Below are 19,429 nucleotides of genomic sequence, written 5' to 3' on the forward strand. Positions count from 1 at the left end.
ACGGATGGCATGCACCGGAAGTGCAGCTCTGGGTCTTCCGGCCCACAAGAGGGCGCCATAAGAGGCGAGGCGGGGCGCGGCGCGCCGGGCCCGCGGTGAGCGGCGATGAAGCGCGATCGGCGCGGGCGGTTCCTGGCGGCCGCGGGCGGCTCCGCTGCGGCCTCCCCCGAGTCCCGCAGGCGGCCCTCGGCCAGGGGGCCCGCGGAGGGGGAGGCCGGGCCCGAACCGACCGCGGGGTGGGCCCCGGTGGCGGCGGAGGACTCCGCTTGGGCACGGCCCGGGGGGGCGGCGGAGGCAGGTGAGAGCTGGGCGGGCCTCGGCCTTCGGGTGGGGCCAAGGGGCGGCGGGGGCACGGGGACATGAGGGAGGCTGCGAGGCCTCGAGTGGCGCGAGGCACCGATTGCTGCCGTACGTGGGGCCGTAGAGAGCAGAGCTGCAGGCCTCAGCCTCGCTCCGGCCGTGGGGCTCGGGGGGGGGGGGGGGGCAGTGGGGAGTAGTGCCCTGAGCGGCCCCATCCTAGGGCGCTGAGCTGCAGGCTGCGGCCTTGATCTGGTTGCCGTCAGTGGCTTCAAGTGAGGGCAGGGATGTAGACGGGGAAGAAAATGTTGGAAACGCGGCAAGAAAAGGCCCTGGGGGTCCCCGCACAGCGGCTGCCATGGGGGAAGCACACGGTCAGTGCCCTTAGAGCAGAGCTGTGGCGTCGTTCTTTGCTCTGAGGCAGTGGCCACTCCGTCCTTGGGAGCCTCCTTGGTTCCCTGTGCGTGGCTGTGGGACCATTAGGGTGTTAGGGACAGTGCACTGGGCAGGGTGGGATCTGTGAGGCTCTGGCTCACTGAGGGCTGTGGCTGCTGGCTGTTAATACTTTGGAGATAAGCACTAGAGAAGAAAAAGAATCACTTCAGCTGGAGGACAGTGTTGTGTTGGTAGAAGCTTGTATGCGTGAGAGCCTTGAGAAGACCGGAGTCAGGTCTGGAACAGCCACCCAGGGGTGCGGGGCAGGGATGTCGTAGGTTTGTGGGTGGTGGTGTGGAGCCCCTGCTCTGCTTTGACTCACAGAGGTCTCGCTCCTCCCAGTTGTCCTGTGTGATGCTGAAGCCAGGACTTTGAAGTCAGCCTTGGCTTGAATCGAGGGATGGGGATGTTGTCTTCCTTTGTGCCAATGCCCTCGGGCTGCAGCTGGCTGCGTGCTCCTGCAGCAGGCACCGTGCAGCTCAATCCGGTCCTTGTCTCGCAGGAATCGGCAGAGCCCTGAGCACCGGATACTGTCGCCTCTGCCACGGGAAGTTCTCCTCCAGGAGCCTGCGCAACGCTTTTGGGAAGGTTCCTGTGATGGGGGAGAACTCGGAGAAGCAGCGCCGCGTGGATCAGGTCTTCTTCACGGACTTCCAGCGGCTGGTCGGGGTGGCGGTGCGCCAGGACCCCGCGCTGCCCCAGTTCGTCTGCAAGAAATGCCACGCTCAGTTCTACAAGTGCCGCAGCGTCCTCAGGACGTTTATTCAGAGGGTGAACGCGTCTCCCACAGGCCACATCAAGTCGAAAGGAAAGTACGTGCAGCTCTGTGCTCCCGGTAGTTACTGGGAGCGATGGATCGCTGCGTGTTCAGCACGGCCCCTCTAATGCTACCAGTGCTGTTCTGGCTTTTGCAGGAGCGGTGCGGCCCCGGCCCAGCCTGGTGTGGAAGGAGGTGCCTCCTGTCTGGGTGAGTAGCTGCTCACAGAGCTGCCTCCTCCAGCGGGGAAGGGTCGATTTTCAGGGGTGTTGAGGGCAGGGCGGTTCTGGCGTACAGCGGGATGCAAAGAGCAGCCTGTAGGGTGCTTCCCTGCCCTGCTGCCACGCGCCTCGGTCCGGGCGTGCAGAAGGAATGGGTCTGCAAGCACTGACCCCGCGCCTGCTGCTTCTCCCCTCTCAACAGTTGACCTGATCACCTCCAGCCCCCAGTGCCTGCACAGCCTGGTGACGTGGGCACATGCACACGCCGGGGGCTGCCAGTCGGTGCCGAGCCTGCAGAGCGTGCTGTCCTCTGAGTACTGCGGGATCATCCGTGCCGTCTGGGGCTGCGGGGATGGGCACGACTACATCATGGACACGGATTCTGACTGTAGCACGGTGCTTGTTGACAACGCCTTGGCTGTCAAACGGGAGTGGAACAAGAACGTGGCGCAGCGCTTGACGGACAACGGGGCAGACAATGCCGAGGCTGTTTCTGCTCCCAAAGCCCAGCATGCTCCAGTAAGGACAACTCCTTGTCAGCAGCCCGCAAACAAAGGGACCACATCAGTGCCACTGAAGTTGGAGAACGAGCCAGCGCAGGACAGGGATTCGTCTCATTCTCAGCTGGACAGCACGGCCTCGTTACAGGAGAAAGCCCTGCCCCAGCCCGTGTCACCTCTGAGCAGTGCCACAGGTAAGGGATTTCCCTTCTGATCGGCCCCCCCCCAGGACTCTGGGTAAGGCAGAGATCTGCTCAAGGAGCACTGCTGGGCCTGGGTGGCCCACCTTGGGGACTGGTAGGGTCCTTGAACTGCAGCTCTGAAGTGCTAGTTGTGCAGGGAATCAGCTCTGCTCTTGCAGAAGGAAAGAGGATGTGAAGCTTTGGCTGGCCCAGCTGCCCTGCAGCCAAGCTGGTCTCCTCGCCTCTGTGCATCGTTTTCCTCTCGATGAGGGGGTGAGATGTGGCTGTCCAGCTGGCTGTGTGTACCTGCCAGGACCACGTGGTCCTGCTCTCACCAGTCAAGTGGTGCAGAGTGGTCCCTGTCTGTTTGCCACGTGGTTGTTTGGGGTCAATCCAAACCCTGTCTGTGTGTCAGTGTGGGGGGTCTTCCCATCCCACTGCGACAGCAGGGCAGTGTGAGCAGCGTGAGGTGCTTCTGTCTGTGCAGGCAGCCTTGCTCTTGGGCTGCCTTAATACAGGTTTGCTGCTGCGTTCTTTTCTCTCTTAAAATTTGGGGCTTACCGCTGACTTTGAGTTACAGAAGTTGGGATCTGTTGAGCTCTGGCAGTCACACGATATGTCTGCTGCTGGAAAGAGGAAAGGTGGTTGTAACACACTGGGGAATGAGACTTTTGGTTGCAGAGCAGTAGTGACTGGGAAACCAAAAGGTGCTTGTGGGACCTGCAGGGGCTCCTTGCCTGGGGTGCAGGGGAAATGCTCCCAGAGCTCATGAGGCACTGACTTTGATTTTAAACAATCATTAACTCGTCTTGGAGCACATCTTTTTTGCAGTATGGGCCACCATGAGTTAAGTCAGTGCCTTCTCACCAGCTGCCTCTGGCTTCTTTTCACTGCTTTCCCCAGTAACGTACCTTGTTCTCTTTCATTCTCTAGGACAGTTGAGTGGGAAGCAGGTTCTGTCTGCAACGTCGGATGAGCGGGTAAAAGACGAGTTCAGTGACCTTTCTGAGGGGTGAGAGAAGAGTGGGTTTAAAACAGCCTTAATGTCTTCTTTGCGAGTATGAAATGAGCGCGGAGAGCTTCTCCGGTCCTCTGAAGGCCCTGGGAGGTGGCACTGAGGGGCAGGGAGGCTCCCTCCCACGTGCTGCAGGCGCAGCGTGCGCTGGCTGTGGGCACGGCTGGCTGTGCTGTGCTCTGCCCCGTGCTCTGGGACAGCAGGGCCGTGGCAGGGCAGCGTGGGGCCGTGGGGCTCTGCGTGCTGGTCGTGCCGGTGCTGGTCCCCCTCCGCAGCTGTGAGCGGTCAGTGTGGGCTCACAGGCAGGAGCTGCTGCTCTGCCATCACCCTGTTTGTGAGCAGGGAGAATAAGGAAACCCGAGTTGGGATGCAGGCTGCTTAGTGGTTGTTCTGAGCCAAGATTTGGCCGAGCCTTCCAAATCCAGGGACTGCAGCTGAGGTGTGTGAACAGCTGCTGGTTAGGTGGAGGTTCAGAGGGGCCAAGTGCAACCTGACTTTGGTGTGTCAGCTAAATCTGTCAGCTGTCATGTTAAAAGCACCACGGGAACCTTCTGCTTGTTTCCTGGCTTCAGGATTAATTGCTTCTTGTGTAGCTTGGGATTTAAAAACAAACAGAAAGATGTGGCTGCTCCACATGAGGAAATACTGAACGACCTGTAGCTCAATTAACCTGTGCCAGACATTTATATTACATTCTTGCTCTACAAAATGACTTTTCTTAGTATAGGAAGCTGTTACCAACATCAGGCCCTCTCAGAAACAGCCATTTTTGTTCTCCTAAAAGTGGTTCAGTGATTCTTACAGAGATTAGTCCTAAAAGGAACCAGTTCTGCTATTTGCTGTGCTTGGGGGCTGTATTTGTTTTGGGAGATGGTGGGGGAGGAGAACACATGGAGCCTCAGTGCTGTTCTACGGGGAAGGTAAATGCTGGGAACGAAGAACATGCTGCTGTGCTGAAGTGTCAGCCGAGTCCTGTTTTGGTAAAGGACATTTTCTCTCTTTCTCAGAGACTTCTTGAGCGATGACGAAATGGAGAAGAGAAACATGCAATCTTCAGACGACTCCTTTGAGCCTTACCCTGAGAAAAAGTGAGGGGCTTTCCCTGCTGTGCAGCACGGTGTGGGCAGCTGGGTGGCTGAGCAGGAGGGCTGGTGCTGCCTCTGCTTCCTGGGGATGGGGTGGGCTCAGCTGGGCAGGCTTTTTCCTGCATGGCCCTGCACTGAATACATCAATGTGGCCTGCTTGCATTTGACAGCACGCTCCTGTTGTTGCCAGGCTCAGCCCCCCGGCCCGGTGTAACATTCAAGGGCAATTAGGTGGGAGATCTGGAATCGACATCAATTATTAAACAAATGTCCTTCCTTCCTTCCTGGAGGGTTTCTAGCAAGAAAAGTGACGGCAAAGAAGCGAAGAAGGCAGAAGAGCCCAAAGTAAGGAAGAAGCCAGGGCCAAAACCGGGCTGGAAAAAAAAAATCAAATGTGAAAGGTAATAAGGAGCATTCTGTGGCTATGCTGCAGTCCCAGCTCGAGGCCCTCGGCTGACAGCGAGCCTCTGCTTTGCAGGGAGGAGCTGCCCACCATTTACAAGTGTCCTTACCAGGGCTGCACAGCTGTCTACAGGGGGGCAGATGGCATGAAGGTAAGCTCAGGCTTTGTTCCTTCCTCAAAGCTGCCAGCCAGCGGCTCAGCATCAGTTCTTGGAACGAGTTCTGCTGTGTCCTGTGAAATCCCCTCTGCCACGCTTGCGCCCAAATCCATCCCTGCTTTTTCACAGTGCTGGTGCACGAGGCTGCCAGGATGGGTGTCCTGCTTATTGTGGGATCCCAATTCTTTTCTCTGGAGAAAACACAGCCCCGCTCTGTGCCCGTTGACCAGCAGTTGGAAGCTCTGTCCTTTCTTTTCAGAAACACATCAAAGAGCATCATGAAGAAGTTCGGGAGAGGCCCTGTCCTCATCCAGGCTGCAACAAGGTGTTCATGATCGACCGCTACCTGCAGCGCCACGTGAAGCTCATTCATACAGGTGCGTCTCCACAGCCTCTCATCACAGAGTTCAGGTGCTACCAGCATGGGGTAATTCCTTCGTACAAGGCTTGTAGGTGCCATAGCAAGGCTGTGGGGGCTGTAGAACTGTCTTCCTGGTGTGTAAGTCTGCAGCAAGCCTTCATCTAGGGGACTTGAGGCGGGAGGAGGAATTCAGGCTCCCCTAGGAGCCACGGACAGCTGCTTGTGTGTTTCGTGTGCTAAGAAATGAGCACAGTGGGTGAGTCTTTCCTCATTTCCATTGCAGAGGTACGCAACTATATCTGTGATGAATGTGGGCAGACCTTTAAGCAACGCAAACACCTCTCAGTCCATCAGATGCGGCACTCGGGAGCAAAGCCCCTCCAGTAAGTGTACCTCATCATGCCTTCGTAGCCAAGAAAATGGACAGGAGGAGTCAGGAAGTTGTGCTGAGCTCTTACTGTCCTCAGTGCCGTGTAATTCTGTGACACTTTAAATATTCATCCACTTCCCCACTGTGTGTCTGAGTTCGAGCTTCCCTTTGCTGAGCAAGTCTTGCCCCTCCTATGCATGTTCTTCAGTGCTCAGCTACAAGCAATGAGCCACAGACCTGAGAATGATGATGCTCCTTGGCTTGGGTGGTTCTAGAAGATGCTTTAAGCCAGCTGTTGAAGGCTGCAGTATTCTCTTGCAGCTCCTTCCTTCTATTCAGTGCAGGAAAACATGGGCTTAGTCACTGTGACAAACAGCTTGGGCTCGGGCTGTGGCTCTGAGCTGGGTGCTGAGCCCATGCTTTGCCTTGCAGGTGTGAAATCTGTGGCTTCCAGTGCAGGCAGCGAGCATCACTCAAGTACCACATGACCAAACACAAAGCGGAGACGGAGCTGGAGTTTGCCTGTGACCAGTGTGGGAAACGTTTTGAGAAGGCCCATAACCTTAATGTCCACATGTCTATGGTGCATCCTCTGACCCAGACTCAGGACAAAACCAAGCCCCTGGAGTCAGAGCCCATTCTCCTCTTAAATACATCAGGGACTTCAGAAAGCCAGGCAGTAAAGCCAGAAGTGACTGCACAGCAAGAGCCCACCTGAGGGGGACAGGGAAGCTTTCCCAGTCTGACCCCACAGAAACTATATGGCAGAGTGGAGATTTTTAATCTACGTTTTAGTCTCCAAGGAACTCGATGGAATTAGCTTCAGCTTGCTCAGAAAAAGCTTGTTATGCTGTGATTCTCCATGCTCACGTCTGATTCAGCAGTGTTGTACTAAGTCTGTCTAATCCAAGGGGAGTGGATGTTTGGCAGCACCCCTTTGTTGTCCCCCTTCTCCCTACGCACACAGTTGTAGAAACAAAGTTGGCCCACAGCTGTTCCCAACCTGCACAAGCTGCTGCCTGCTCAGAATTGCCCCCGGGTGGCTGTAAGGGTACGTATGACAGTGGAGCAACTTAAAGCAGGCGTTTTGTTCTGGAAAGAAAAAAAAATCCTAAAGCAAGTCTAAACTGAAGTTTGTAACCTACTTTTTATTGTAATGAGAGCTTCATGGTTATGCTTGTAATAAATTATTTACAAAGTAATTGGAAAGAAACAGTGCTAGTGGGAAAGGTAGCGTGGTGTCTTTCCCTTCACCTGCAGGCAGTGTGTTCTGCTCAGCCTGCTCCCTGCAGCAGTGTCGCTGTCACTCAGAACAGGAGCAGCTCTTCATCCACCTCCATGGATGCAGCAGGCCGGGAGAAGTGCTGCAGGGTGGCTCCCACCTCTGGGTCAAGCTTTTCACATGCCTCCAGTAACTGGGGAGAGAGTAAATGGCAACAGCCCTGCTCCTGCTTCCTCCAAGCAAGTTACAGCTGCACCAGATCGTTTTGCTGCTTCTCAGCAACGTGCAGAAGTAGAAGGGAGAGGTGCTGTCGCTGACTCAGGCAGAAATAACGGGCTTTGCCAGACAGCACGGTGGAGGGCTGGAATTTCAACACCTGTCACTTAACTATGCTTGCTATTTTACTTAAGACTGAGCATTAAGCAAGCGGTGAATGCAAGGCTGCATGAGAGAATCATGGTTAATGTTGCTGAGAAAGATGAAGCCTGCAGCTGGGGAGGAGGAGGGCTGAGGCTGTAGCACTGGTTGAACAGCAGGTGTCCTTCACAGCTCCAGTGTTACAGAAAGGTACTGCAGAGCGTGTGATAAGCAGGCAGCACCAGTGCAGTTCGAGTGTGGCATGAAAGATACACAGTGAGCAGAGTCATCTCAGAGTGATAGAAGAGGAAACACTCACTCACCAGTCCTATGTTTCCAAAGCTTTTGGCAGGGCAGCGTGGAATTGCACCCAGGAGGAACTGACGGGCTGTAGAGATCACTTCTAAGGGATCTGCCTGAGGAACTCAGAAGAGACAAGGTAGATCAAAGCCCAGAGCAGTGTCTCTCTCAAGTCTCAGTCCCTACCTCCTGAACTGGAAAAAGAACCATTATGCTGTGTACCCATGGTCTAGCTACAGGTTGGGCAGGTACCTCCATCACTGCCTACGTTCATCCTAAGGTCCCATACAAGACAGCAGTGAGGCATCTTAGGTTTCAGGCACCAGCAGGACAGCAACACCTGCAGGGTTCTCTCCACCTCAAGCTGCATGCCTGCAAATGCAGCTCCACAGCATGCCACCACTTTGTACAGGGAAGTGAGAACAAGGATGCTGCAAGCGGCGTTGGGAATGGATCACAGATATGATTCAGAGTTAGAAGAAATAAAGAGACTGAGCTTCACCCGTGTGTTCTGCAGGGCCTGGGCCTCTTCCTACCTGCTGAGGCTGGGGCAGGTCTTTCCCTTCCACAAAGAGCTGAAGCAGCTGGATGTAGAGATTGAGCGCCACGTAAAGGAAGAAGTGCTCTCTGGTGAGCAGCTCGTGGTGGAAGCCGGGGGTAAGGCTGTGGGAAATCATGCGTGCACCACCTGGTCAGTGCTGGTTCAGATGGAAACACACGGGGCAAATACAGCTAAAGCTCCTGCTACCACTCATCTTACAGCTCCCCACTGTGTGCAGGGAAACTTCTAGCAATATATACAGTTATTCTTCAGCAGCATTCCTGCTGTGATGCACTGTTCTCTCGTGCACAGCTACCAGAAGAGCTCAGCTCATCCCCAGGCCAGCTGCAGTGCCTGTCAGTCACCACCCACATCCTCCCCACAGGCATTCCTTCTGAAACCAGGACATTACCTGTAGAAGGCAACAGGCAAGAGCCGGCTGTGGCGGTCTGAGGCTGCGCAGCGCAGGACAGAGTATTTTCTAGAGCCTGCAACAGGCACAGAAAATCATTAGGCACCTTCACCTTCACTCTGTTACCTCCTGCAGGGTCTGCACAGCTTCTTCCCAGCACACAGTAAACCCTAATGGTGGGTGCAGTGACCCTGGCAGAAGGAAGCTGTTCCTTTTAAGCTTTTCCTATGAGATGAAACAATAACTGAGTTTTGGTTGCTCCTAATTAGCAGCCAGGTCACCATACTGCAGAGTAGAAGCAGCTTTTAATGAAACTCTTTTTTTCCGTGCAGCCCACAAAAGCACCAGAGTTCCTCCTTACAAACACGCTCATTAATCAAGGAGATAAAGCATTACTGTCCAGCACCAAACCTCACCCTCTCACCCCTTGGAGGAAGACTCACTCACCTTCTTCTGCTGACAGGAAGAGCAGTGGCCAGGATATGCCCCTCTCTTCCAGGCACTGCAAGATCTCCAGGGCCCATTCCAGAGACGTCTTAAAATCCACACCTTCCTGGGTGTCAGAAAGAACAGTTTGTCTTAGGTTTTAACTGTACCAAAGCAGAAAAGTTTCAGTCAGAGATCGTGCACGTGAAATGCTTTAACAGAGGACATCTGGGAATGTAGCCCAAGCCTTTCTCCTCACCCGGGGGCTGAGTTCCTCCCTGGGCAGTCAGGCACTCTGCAATGCAGGAGGCTGCATCACCAAACCAAGTCACAGCACTGCTCACTTGAGCATCATTTGCAAAGGCAGAGGAAGCAGCACTGATGAGCAGCCAGCTCGTCACCAGCATGCTTCCCAGCTTTGCTCCAGAGAGATGCTCGAGTTCTGCATCTACCCCCCCCTGCTCCCCACAGCCAACTTCCCCCCTCTGACCTCTCCAGTGTCGGTTAAGAGGATTTTTGCATCACTCATTTTACTCAGAACAACCTTCTGGATCTGTTTGCTGCAGATATTTCTTTTCTCAGTCACTCTCCTGACTCCCCCAGAGAAAGGCTGGGACCAAATGACTATTTTAAACTTGAATCTGCTCCCTGTTAGCTGATTACACAAACGATTGCACTTCAAAATGGAGAAGATGACAAAGGGACAGAAACACACATTGGTAGGCAGGATGTTGCTTAGGGCAGAGAGCTGCTGAAAGAACCTTCTTGTCTTTGCTCTTCTGTTTTACAGCATTAAATCATTTGGAAATCTGTGTTCCTCCTTGCTGCAGAGCCCATCTCCTGTGAAATGCTGTGTTTCCAGACTGGGGAAAGGTGTCTTAGAACAAAAGTGAAATGCACAGAAGCCAAGATAGGAGATTCCAGCATGGGAATCAAGGGAAGCGTGAAGTATGAGCAGGAAACTGGAAACTGTAAGACTCTCAGGACGAGAAATAAAAGCTACTGTAGTGAAAGGGAAGATAATATCAGACAGGAAAATACATTTTCAATCTGATCTGAACAGAAGGGCTTTCAGCAGGCTGTCTGGGATGTTGCAGATCCTTTCCTTCTGGCAGAGCAAGCTACCAGCTTTTAGAGTACTTGTGCAAAGCATTTTTAGGCAGCAAACCAAGCTGGTCAGATCTATTTAGTGTCATGAGAATCCCCCGAGGGCTGAATTTACCTTTGGTGCTATTTTTGCTGAGATTAGATCCATGAGTGAGAAGAACAGCAGAGAAACAAGAAACTGCAAAGAAAAGAGAGTGCAGTTAGTTGTATCTGCGGTGGTGACTCAGAACTTACACTTTCCAGTCAGGAAATAACATTTCATCAAGTGAAACTCAGCATTCCCAGGCTGGACTCAGATGAACTACAAGCACTGCTGCTGTTTTCAGGTGAAGGCAGTTTCAACAAGACAGTCTGGGACCTGACTTGGTTCATTGCTTCTCGAGGGAAATCCCATAAAAAATTCAAAGCAAGTAAATCAGACCAAAAAAAAAAGACAAGTTATTCCAAATACAGGGAAAACTAAGCAAGCTACCACAGATGTAAATCTGGGAGAGAGCTGGTCTGAGTTAACAGCCTGCATGCCACAAGGAGATGCTGTGCAGCTTCCCATCTCAGCAGTGCGCTGTAATCCTGTCCTGCCACACGTCCCTGCTGCCCTGGATCCCTACCACTCCAATCAAAGTGGTTTTATAACCCAGGGAAGTTGAAGTAATGCTTTTATTTGTGTCACCCCTTGAGTTGTACAACAAAACCTTTTCTGTTGCTGTTGTCCTCTGAGAAGGAAGAGGGCAGAGCCAGACAGCAAGCGATGCACACAGCAGGACTGGGTGCACACAGCAGTAAGGCAGGGAAAAGAGCAGAGAAGCATTGCTTCAGGTCTTCCCAGTGTCCTCCTCCAATCTTAAGGCAGATTTTTAAGGTCAAAGTTGTCATCATTTCACCTGTACCAAATGCACATATCACCTTGGTGAGATCAGCTTCTGATTAATAGCTTTTGGCTCTAGAGCAGTATAAGCAATGGTGGATTTGATCCCACAGCAAGAAGAGCTGCTACCACAACTCCTGCCCCAGGGATTAAAACTTCAGAGTAAGTCATAAGGCACAGGCTCTGCATAAACAAGATTTACCTGTGAATTTCTCAATATAGAGACACTCCCCACTCTGAGCTTTGGTCCCTGCAATCTCCTCTAGATAAACACACACCGCTGCCAGGACAGCAGCCCGACTTCCTTCTCAGCAGAAGGCTACAGGGAATTCCATTTCTGTATCTCTTTACCCCTTCTGCCAAGTTTCCAGAATGAAGATCAACAAGGATTTCTCCTTTGTCAGTGGGAGAAGTGATCCTGGAGAGCTGAACTCCCCTCCTCTGCAGCACTCTCTCTGTTTTTCAGAGCAGCTGCTCAAATAATCTTCAGTGACTTCACAGAGAAGTCAGTATCTGAGTTAGAAGTTTAAACACCTTTACCTGCAGGATAAATATTTAGTGACTGGTAATTTACACTGCATTCTACCAAAAGCCATCAGCAAGATTTCACAACAGGGTCTAACTGAGAAATGGTGTTCCAGGAAAAGGCATTCTGCTTTCACTTTTTAAGCGTGGAGAACAGCAGACATTTAAAATGAGTCCAGTCTTGCCTGCTCTGTGTCAGTTCCCAGTCTCCTCAGTGCATTTCTCTCTCTTCCTTGTGGTGAGTGCTGTTGAACAGTGCAATGCAGGAAGGCAGCAGAAATCCAAGGAGGGCCAGAGAGAGGGAAAACCCGTCCTGAAGAAAGGAAGCTAGGAAACAAAACCAGCATGGCATGGTTTGAGAGAAAGAATCGTAGCTGTAAACGAGGAGGGGATTCAAGGGCTTCAGCAAAGTGCTTCAGTTTGTGATTGGGCCAAAGAAAAAGCATTTTTTCTCCCCAGCTTTCTCCCTGCTGCTGAACACAGTGTGGAGATTGTTCAGAGAAATTAAAAACAAACAGTGAAGCAACAGCCAGTAGCCTCCCAAAATCTCCCTTACCACAGGTTGGGCAGCTAATTAATTACCTCTGTACAATGCTGCAGAATCACGTGCTTATTGCCTGCAGTAGTGCATAAGAAGATTCTTACATGGAATGTCCAACTCTAGGGGAAAAGCTGCAGGATGCTGAACAGCCAGCAGATTTACCAAGGGGGAATGATATGGAGAGGGAAGGAAACAGCTGAGAAGCAATCAGCAATTTCAAGAGATCTGCAATTCACCACATCCAGGAGTGCAGGGTGTGACTGATTAACCAAATGACTCAACAGTGTGCTAAGGCCATTCCCAGTGTTTGTCTCCTCTAAAAAGATTCCCTTTCCTTATGGTGAAACACTCTGACCCACGTTACACAGAAGGCCAGGCTAAATGATTATAGTGACCTACTCTGAGTTTGAACTCTACAAAGGAATCTGTTTACAGCTGTCCTACAAGCCTCAACCCATGTTAGCATTTCTTTCATTCTGCCTGCTGAAATCCAGCCTGTCTCAGAGATCAGGCATCCAGGAAGCCTGTCCATCAGAGCAGGTCTCCTGCCTGCAGATCAGTGTTCAGGTCCTCATACACACCCCATTGCTGAGGACTGGCATTCCCTCAGTCTCTCCAGTTCTTCTGGAAGCGGAGCATCAAAGAGTCTCTTCCACTGAGAGCAAAGTACTGGCTCCAAATGTGGCCACCAGAGCTAGGAAGAAAGCCAGAAACCAGCAGTGTTAGCAGCAGCATGCCTAGCAGATGTTTGTAGTAGTGCATGCAAGCTTTCTCAGTCAGGTAGTGAGAGGCAGGTTTTTTCCTCCCCTTAATGTAGAAGCCCACACACATAATACACACACACATAATAAACACAAAGAAGTTTCAATCCTGGAAATGCCAGGTGGGTCATCCATGATGGTTTGTACCATGGGGCCCTGAAGTTTCGCTTGCAGGACCTGAAGGAGCTCAAAAATCAGCTGTTCCACAAAGGGGATGGATGTACTTAGAAGATGCAACAAAACCAACTACCTCCAAGTAAGACAGTGCGTGAAGGGTAACATGGAGAGGAAAACAAAAAAGTGCTTTACAGAATTTGGGGTTGGCATGTACCCTTCTGTCTTCTGTCTTAAACTCTGTTCCTCCATTCCACTTCTGCATGTCCAGAGCTGGGATCAGAGGGTATGCTAAAACACTCTGCATTTTTCCAAAGGCACTAACAATCATCCCTTACTTCACAGTTTGCCTTAAATGAAGTCTAAAAGATGCACTTTAAATAGACAAGGAATATACATCTAATGTTAAAAATAAGGACAAAACATGAAGGGTTACCACTGCAGAGAACAGCACAATGGGACACTTGGTTTGGCACGCTGTTAGAACATCGTTGACCCCTTCTGCTGATTCTTCACAGTCCAAGCTGGCGTTCAGCAGGCCCTGGGTGAGGACAGATCACAGGATGTCTTTGCTGCTTTGAAGCACCTCCCAAACCCATCTGTTAACTAATCAAAGATAACTGTAGGGGTCAGCGTGGCCCTGCAAAAGAAACACACACCCAACAGCTTCTCTTTGTTCCACCTGCTTTGCTGCACTGTATTAAAATTAGTCTCCACCATTAATTCCTGTTAATTCACTTCCCTGGACTTCTTTGTGCAGTTCACACCAGTGATTCTCAACAGAACCATGCAAGTGGCACATCTCAGTGTTAAGAACAGCATACAGTCAGGTGGCCCAGTAAGGAAACTGTTCTGGCTGGCAGGGACAATAGAGCAGAATACCAAAGGCAGCTCTTACCCTGAAGAAGTGTGCAGTGATGTCGTAGGAGAGCGCATACCCCCTGGAACAGATGTTCTTCTGCAGCACAATGAGGAAAGAAAAAGTTTCATTCCTTCCTTTCTGAAACACCATTTTCCTCAAGCAGATTCCAGTAGCACAGAATCACCCTGTGAGACCCCAGCTATCAGCTCTGGTTACAGAAATCTTTTCTCTCTTAAGCAACATCACTCACTAGATTGAGCTTTGCAGTCCCAGCACATCAGTGGCCCTGCTTGCTGTGCACAGCAGCAGTTTGACTAATGGTCTCAGAATGAGTAGCAGTATCTGGCTGTGCCTCAGGGCTTGAAAATGCTGTCCATCAGGGTGAATAAATAGAAATGCTAGCTATCCTGAGCACGAACAATGCTCTGCAAGACCTCAGAAAGCTACAGAGATGTTTTTGAAGCTGAAATTCCCCCCGTTCTGATATATGTTAAATTGGCTGCATCTTAACTTCTGTCCTAAGTGCGAGCTGAAGGTCTCTAGCTAGAGCACTGACCAACAAGAAGCAATCATCTGGCTAACCACACACACCAGCTCTGAGTTCACATAATGAAAAAAGTCTTCACAGTCCAGCAGAGTTTTCTTTCCTTTTCGACAAGTCGCGATCAGCGCGGATGCAGGGAGCCCCACCAGAATCCTTGGGCAGGGAAGAGAAAAACAAAACCAAAGTTGTCACCAAGATCTGAGTCCGTGCTCTCAGAGCACATGGCTTCCATACCTGGGGCAGTTTGTGAGCATGTCAAACACAACCACCCCAAACATCTGGACAGAACCCATACAAGGAATTTTTACAGTCGCCCAGAGAAGAACCTGCACCTCAGTGAGATCCACAGACCAAAGGTGCTATCAAGGCTCAAAAATGGAAATGCATGCTTATCTTGGAGCAGCAATATAAGGATGATCAATGCAGGTGGTGGCATTAGGGGTGTTGCTGGCTATAAAGAGAGTCCACAAATATGTGCTGGCCATGGAAATCCAGTCCATCTAAAGGGACAACTGAAGGCCCAAGATGGCACACAGAAGCATTTCAAGCATGTGGGTGCTTGGAAATAAGAACCTCTTGCCCATTTGCTACCAGGATGCATAGTGTCATTTATTTTCATGTGCTTTGTGCTCCGAAGGGAGGCTACCCAGCTGCACAAATACACAACAAAATACACAACACATTTGTTTAAGGCATTCCCAGCCATTCAGGTCTGCATTTACCTTCTGTGCAGCAGCAGCTCCTGCTGCCTCCACAGCTGCTCACCCAGAGCAGAACCATGGTGTCTGTCTTTCAGCCTTCCCTGGAGAATCTCAAACAAGAAGTGCCTCTTGGCATCCAAGCAGCCTGAAAGTGGCCTTCGCCTACATCCCAGCTCGAGTACCATCTCCTAAATAAGGCAGGGCAAGGGGGAAAACAGCCTTTGTCAGGGCTGCACATCAGTTTGCACTCAAACCCTCTATGATTCTCCAAAGTAACACACAGAAATTAGTATCTCTATTTCCATGCCACTGCTCACATCTGAGAACTGAACGTCAGTCTTCTGTATGCTGACATAATAGAAAAATGTTAGGCCAAATTCAAGGACACTGATGCCCTTCAAAATCTGAACTCACCTGCAACTTGCAAAGAATATCAGGACTGACTGACCTCAACTGGCCACAGCTACCCAGGTCCAACCTGAAATGAAGAGACACCAGGTAACCACCCCTGTTCACCCATAGGAGAACATAATTCAAGTCGTATCAAATGGCTTCACACAAGCGCACAGCTCTGACATTAATGTTCTTTAAGTAAGCTGCAGATGAGACAGCAACTCTCCTCTAACCCTCCTTCCTTATTTTCTAGCTTCAGCTACTTCCCCAAGGGCACTGACGCTTGTCTGGCCAAACAAATACGAATACAAACTCAACTTAAAAGAGACACACAGACTACGGACTCTATCTGTGATTTCAGATCCAGACCTCTGTCACCTAAAGCAAGATTCTTATGCAAAGACCAGTGAGTCACAGAGCCACCTCCCAGCCTTCATTTGCAGCCAGACCTGTAAGAAGGGAATTGCTTCCACCATGGGGAAAATATGTCCCCATGAAGACACAAGCTGACAGCTCCTAGCTTGCCTGGTCATTAGCAGAACCATTGCTCCTGTAGAAATGCAAGTCGTGATACAGAATACCTTTGTGAGAAATCCAGAATGCAGTCGATAATGATGCCACATGCCTTTTCCAGGTCTCCATCACAGCCACCAGAAGCAGAAGGTGCTGGAAGATACCACTGATAGATCGCCCAGTAATGGAAGTCCTGCCTGCAGTATTGAAAAGAAGGTAAGGAAACTAAATGCTGTAACAGATTGGTTTGGTTTTTTTCCTAACCTTAATGTAAAAGGAAGCTCAGCCAGCAAGTTAAGTGCTATACCAGAACACTGCATGACCAGATGTGAACTCTCTCTTGCTGCTGGGAAATTACTTGGAAGGACTGTATATGCAGGCTAAGGGATGCATTGGTGAGCTTCTCAAGTTAAAACACATCTCACCCCAGCATTGCTTGAGCTTTGTAATTCATTGCTTTAGCCTGTAGTAAACAACAGGCATTTGCGTCCCACAGAATCTTATTTACTTTGTTGTTAATCTCCTAACATTAAATGCTTTCTCCTAATTTGAGTGGGGAAGGATCTTGAAGCAGCCCCACTTTAAGAGAGCACCTCTGTGGTTACCTTTCTGAAGCAGAAAGAACATCCTTTTCAGGGTGCACCTCTAGCTCCAACAGCAGCCACTCTCTGAAAGATAACTGGGGGAAAAAAGCGATTTAGAGATCACAGCCAGACGCAATCCAGTACAGATTGAGAGATATTAAACTGGAGGCACGAAGCCAAGGAAGTTCCAGAACAATTTCCTCTGCAGAAAAATCTAAATCGAAGGCCTACGAAAACCTACAAAATTGGTTACCTGAAAGCAAGTCTGTAGAGCATCTCAGTGACACACAAGCACAGCCCTCTGAAGTTCAGAATCAGATCACTTTGTAGACAGTACACAGTGGGAAGGGAAGGCTTTTTCTCTACTGTTCCTGATAATTTTCTTATTGATACTGTATATTGCATCAAACCTTGTGGTTTTGCCAGTAAACAAGACACAGAATCTTCACTTCCAGTTTTCTATTTCTGCCTTATCATCAGCATCAAAACCTACAAACAGCACTGAGCGCGTGGCCGACCACAATCAACGTCACCCAGCCGTCATCCAGCTCCTCGGGTGCCACACTGGGATATGCAGCTTTTATCAGCAATAAGGGAACTGCAAAGGGCAGAGCTGAAAAGTGAGAATCCCAACGTGAACTTAAGCCGTGGGACAGATTTATACCTGGAATGCTCTTCCCTTCACAAGCTCTTGAAACCGCGCTTGCTTCCATAAACAGAGGCTGGCTCTTCTGTAGTTTAGAGATGGGCACGTCAGGGAACTCCAGCCAAGATCAGCCTTACCCTCCTTGCTTGTGATTCCCCGAGCTTCCAAGCTTAGCCGTGGCACAACGTGCTGCAACTGAAACAGGCAGAAAAACAACGTGTGTTTCCAAAAGGGCCCCTTTTTGTGTGAAGCTTCTGTGTGAAGCTGCCAAACGAGCAAATGCACAAAATGGCAAGGCAGCGTGCTACCAAAGTATACTTCTATAGTTTTCTGTGTAAAGTTACAGCTCCACGGGAGTCTGCAGTGAGAAACTGAACTGAAACTGATTTTTCTCGTAAGCAATGTGTTTCTTTTTTCTTTTTACCTTTTTAACAAGACTAGGAGGCACCAAGGCACACAAATCGTCACAAGAAAAGGATGAAAACTTGCACAATAGATAAGATACTGCTGCTGTGCAGAACCTGATTGAGAAAGAGAAAGAATTTGGCTGTCAGGTTGGTTCAATCGTATCTTTTCCCAATCACGAAAGTCCAAAGTCAAAGCAAAGACTGAGCGTTAAAAATGGTTTTAACCAACACGTTCAAAACCTGCTTACTTTTGAGACCATTTCTGTTTGTGTGCATCCAAATGCAAATGCAGCCCCAATTTTAGAACCAGCAACTAAGTCGAAGCTTCTGACAGCATCCACTCAGTCCTTTCTTTGGCAAGCATCAGTCAGCACGATGCCACGTCCTGTGGGGCCACCATCAGCCTGTCTGGGCAGCACCTCCATGCAGTGCATACACCCACATATGCTCAGGAAATCCTCCACAGAGAAACAGGAGCTTGGCCAGCATCCTTCCTGTGCCAAACCTAAGCCACTGTGCTGGGAGTGAGGAACACAGGGCAGGTATCAGCTCACCTTGTGCAGAAGGAAAGCGACTCCTCCGTCCTGCACACCAGCAAGCAGCTCCAGAACTCAGAAATGGAAAAGACCTTTTCAGCAACAGGCTGAGAAATCCCAAAGTCTGCTTCTATTTCAGGAATTAAAGATCTGGATTCACATAAGTGGATCATAAGGGCAGCTAGTCCTAAAATATGAGCATCGTTCAGGGAAGGACCCTGCAAGACAAATGGAAATAATGAACTGGAGAAATAGATGTGTTCCATTTGTAACAGAACAGCTATCTGCAGAAAAATCTCAATGAATCAAGTAGGGCAACACTGCAAAATTCACTGACCCATTCGCTGCAATTATAACAATTTAGCAGCTGAGAGGCACCAGTTAAAGTAAACATGTTCATATCTCAGAATGAATTACCATACCACAGCAGCACTTCTGCTGGAATACATTCCTCTTGCATTCCTGAGAGCAAGCCCAGGCTATTTTTCTGAAATGAGAATCTTTGGATGCCTGAAAGCCAGTGAGGATCCTTCACTGTGCAGTCCAGACAGGTAGATGCCCTGGAAATGGAGCCAGGATACCTTTAGCACTCTATAACCATAGGATTTTGGTCTGGAAAACTAACCTGGTGATAAATAAGCTGGCAGAGCCTCCCCAGGAGGGCAGATATGAGACTCCTATGTCCACACATCATCTTCACAAACAAGGAGAGACACGGCCCCTGCCTGCAGAAGGTAAAAACCATATCAGCATGTTACTGTTTGTCTTTTTATCCCCAGTAGAGGAAATGTTTGGTTAGGGGTTCTCTGATGGTTAAGCACAATGAATGTGAGCCGTACTTGCCCATAAATACAGGATAATTACCATTCTTTTTAAAGGCTCAAGGGAAGTGTCATTTTTAGAGCATCTGAACTGAGGACCCCTACAAAGGCACGATCTCGACCAGTACCCTGCCTCAAATAATTGACCACAGGTAATCAGAGAAGAGTTCTGAAACAACATCAAGGAGAGGAGGAAGCTCCCTGGGGCACAGATGCCTTTTTCAGATGGCTAGAATAAGAGGAGCAGAGGCAGAGCAATGAACAGGAACATAACACAAAAGGAGAGTAAAGGAGAAGTAATATGATGAAGTCCTTTTTAAAAAACAAAGGAAGGGAGGGGTTTTCCTATGGGGCATTCCTGCTTAGCTGATAGCAAACAAACCAACTTCAGAGAATATCGGATGGGAGGATGGGTTTAGAACAAAAATTCTGGAAAGCTCTTGTTCATCACAGCTCCTTTTCATACAG

The 19,429-nt window shown here is 50.0% G+C and overlaps 2 protein-coding genes across 3 annotated transcripts in view; one reads left to right on the plus strand and one right to left on the minus strand.

Moving 5' to 3' along the window:
* Positions 1-105: 105 nt before the first annotated feature.
* ZNF276 (zinc finger protein 276) lies at positions 106-6,985 on the plus strand. 2 transcript variants are annotated; one of them, XM_042821416.1, is made up of 11 exons: positions 106-298; positions 1,235-1,544; positions 1,647-1,699; positions 1,913-2,404; positions 3,326-3,404; positions 4,415-4,495; positions 4,783-4,893; positions 4,971-5,046; positions 5,312-5,429; positions 5,697-5,796; positions 6,216-6,985. In XM_042821416.1, exons 1-11 carry the CDS (start codon positions 106-108, stop codon positions 6,499-6,501), a joined length of 1,899 nt encoding a protein of 632 aa, XP_042677350.1. In that variant the 3' UTR covers positions 6,502-6,985. The 2 variants fall into 2 exon arrangements, with proteins under 2 accessions (XP_042677350.1, XP_042677352.1); XM_042821418.1 differs by lacking the exon at positions 106-298 and adding an exon at positions 641-671.
* Positions 6,912-19,429, minus strand: part of FANCA (FA complementation group A) — a 32,435-nt gene continuing 19,917 nt past the window's right edge. Inside the window, exons 25-43 of the mRNA XM_042821771.1 lie at positions 18,766-18,865; positions 18,159-18,358; positions 17,622-17,718; positions 17,216-17,392; positions 16,573-16,646; positions 16,036-16,164; positions 15,476-15,539; positions 15,083-15,249; positions 14,408-14,513; positions 13,853-13,912; positions 13,391-13,495; positions 12,661-12,773; positions 11,724-11,865; positions 10,264-10,326; positions 9,063-9,168; positions 8,616-8,691; positions 8,199-8,325; positions 7,686-7,778; positions 6,912-7,198 (exon numbers count right to left, since the gene is read on the minus strand). Of these exons, the coding sequence (XP_042677705.1) occupies positions 7,091-7,198; positions 7,686-7,778; positions 8,199-8,325; positions 8,616-8,691; positions 9,063-9,168; positions 10,264-10,326; positions 11,724-11,865; positions 12,661-12,773; positions 13,391-13,495; positions 13,853-13,912; positions 14,408-14,513; positions 15,083-15,249; positions 15,476-15,539; positions 16,036-16,164; positions 16,573-16,646; positions 17,216-17,392; positions 17,622-17,718; positions 18,159-18,358; positions 18,766-18,865 (2,107 nt within the window). The 3' untranslated portion in view covers positions 6,912-7,090. The remainder of the gene's footprint in view (positions 7,199-7,685; positions 7,779-8,198; positions 8,326-8,615; positions 8,692-9,062; positions 9,169-10,263; positions 10,327-11,723; positions 11,866-12,660; positions 12,774-13,390; positions 13,496-13,852; positions 13,913-14,407; positions 14,514-15,082; positions 15,250-15,475; positions 15,540-16,035; positions 16,165-16,572; positions 16,647-17,215; positions 17,393-17,621; positions 17,719-18,158; positions 18,359-18,765; positions 18,866-19,429) is intronic.

This window comes from Centrocercus urophasianus, unplaced genomic scaffold (assembly GCF_019232065.1).
Source record: "Centrocercus urophasianus isolate 14NV4802_14NV808 unplaced genomic scaffold, USGS_Curo_1.0 seq_2, whole genome shotgun sequence".
Classification (NCBI taxonomy): Eukaryota; Metazoa; Chordata; class Aves; order Galliformes; family Phasianidae; genus Centrocercus; species Centrocercus urophasianus.

Coding starts and splice junctions, on each gene's coding strand:
- ZNF276 (XM_042821416.1), top strand. CDS start 106: ATGAAGCGCGATCGGCGCGGGCGGTTCCTGGCGGCCGCGGGCGGCTCC. Junction 1,700..1,912: donor AGGAGGTGCCTCCTGTCTGG/GTGAGTAGCTGC, acceptor CCCTCTCAACAG/TTGACCTGATCACCTCCAGC. Junction 4,894..4,970: donor AAAAAAATCAAATGTGAAAG/GTAATAAGGAGC, acceptor TCTGCTTTGCAG/GGAGGAGCTGCCCACCATTT.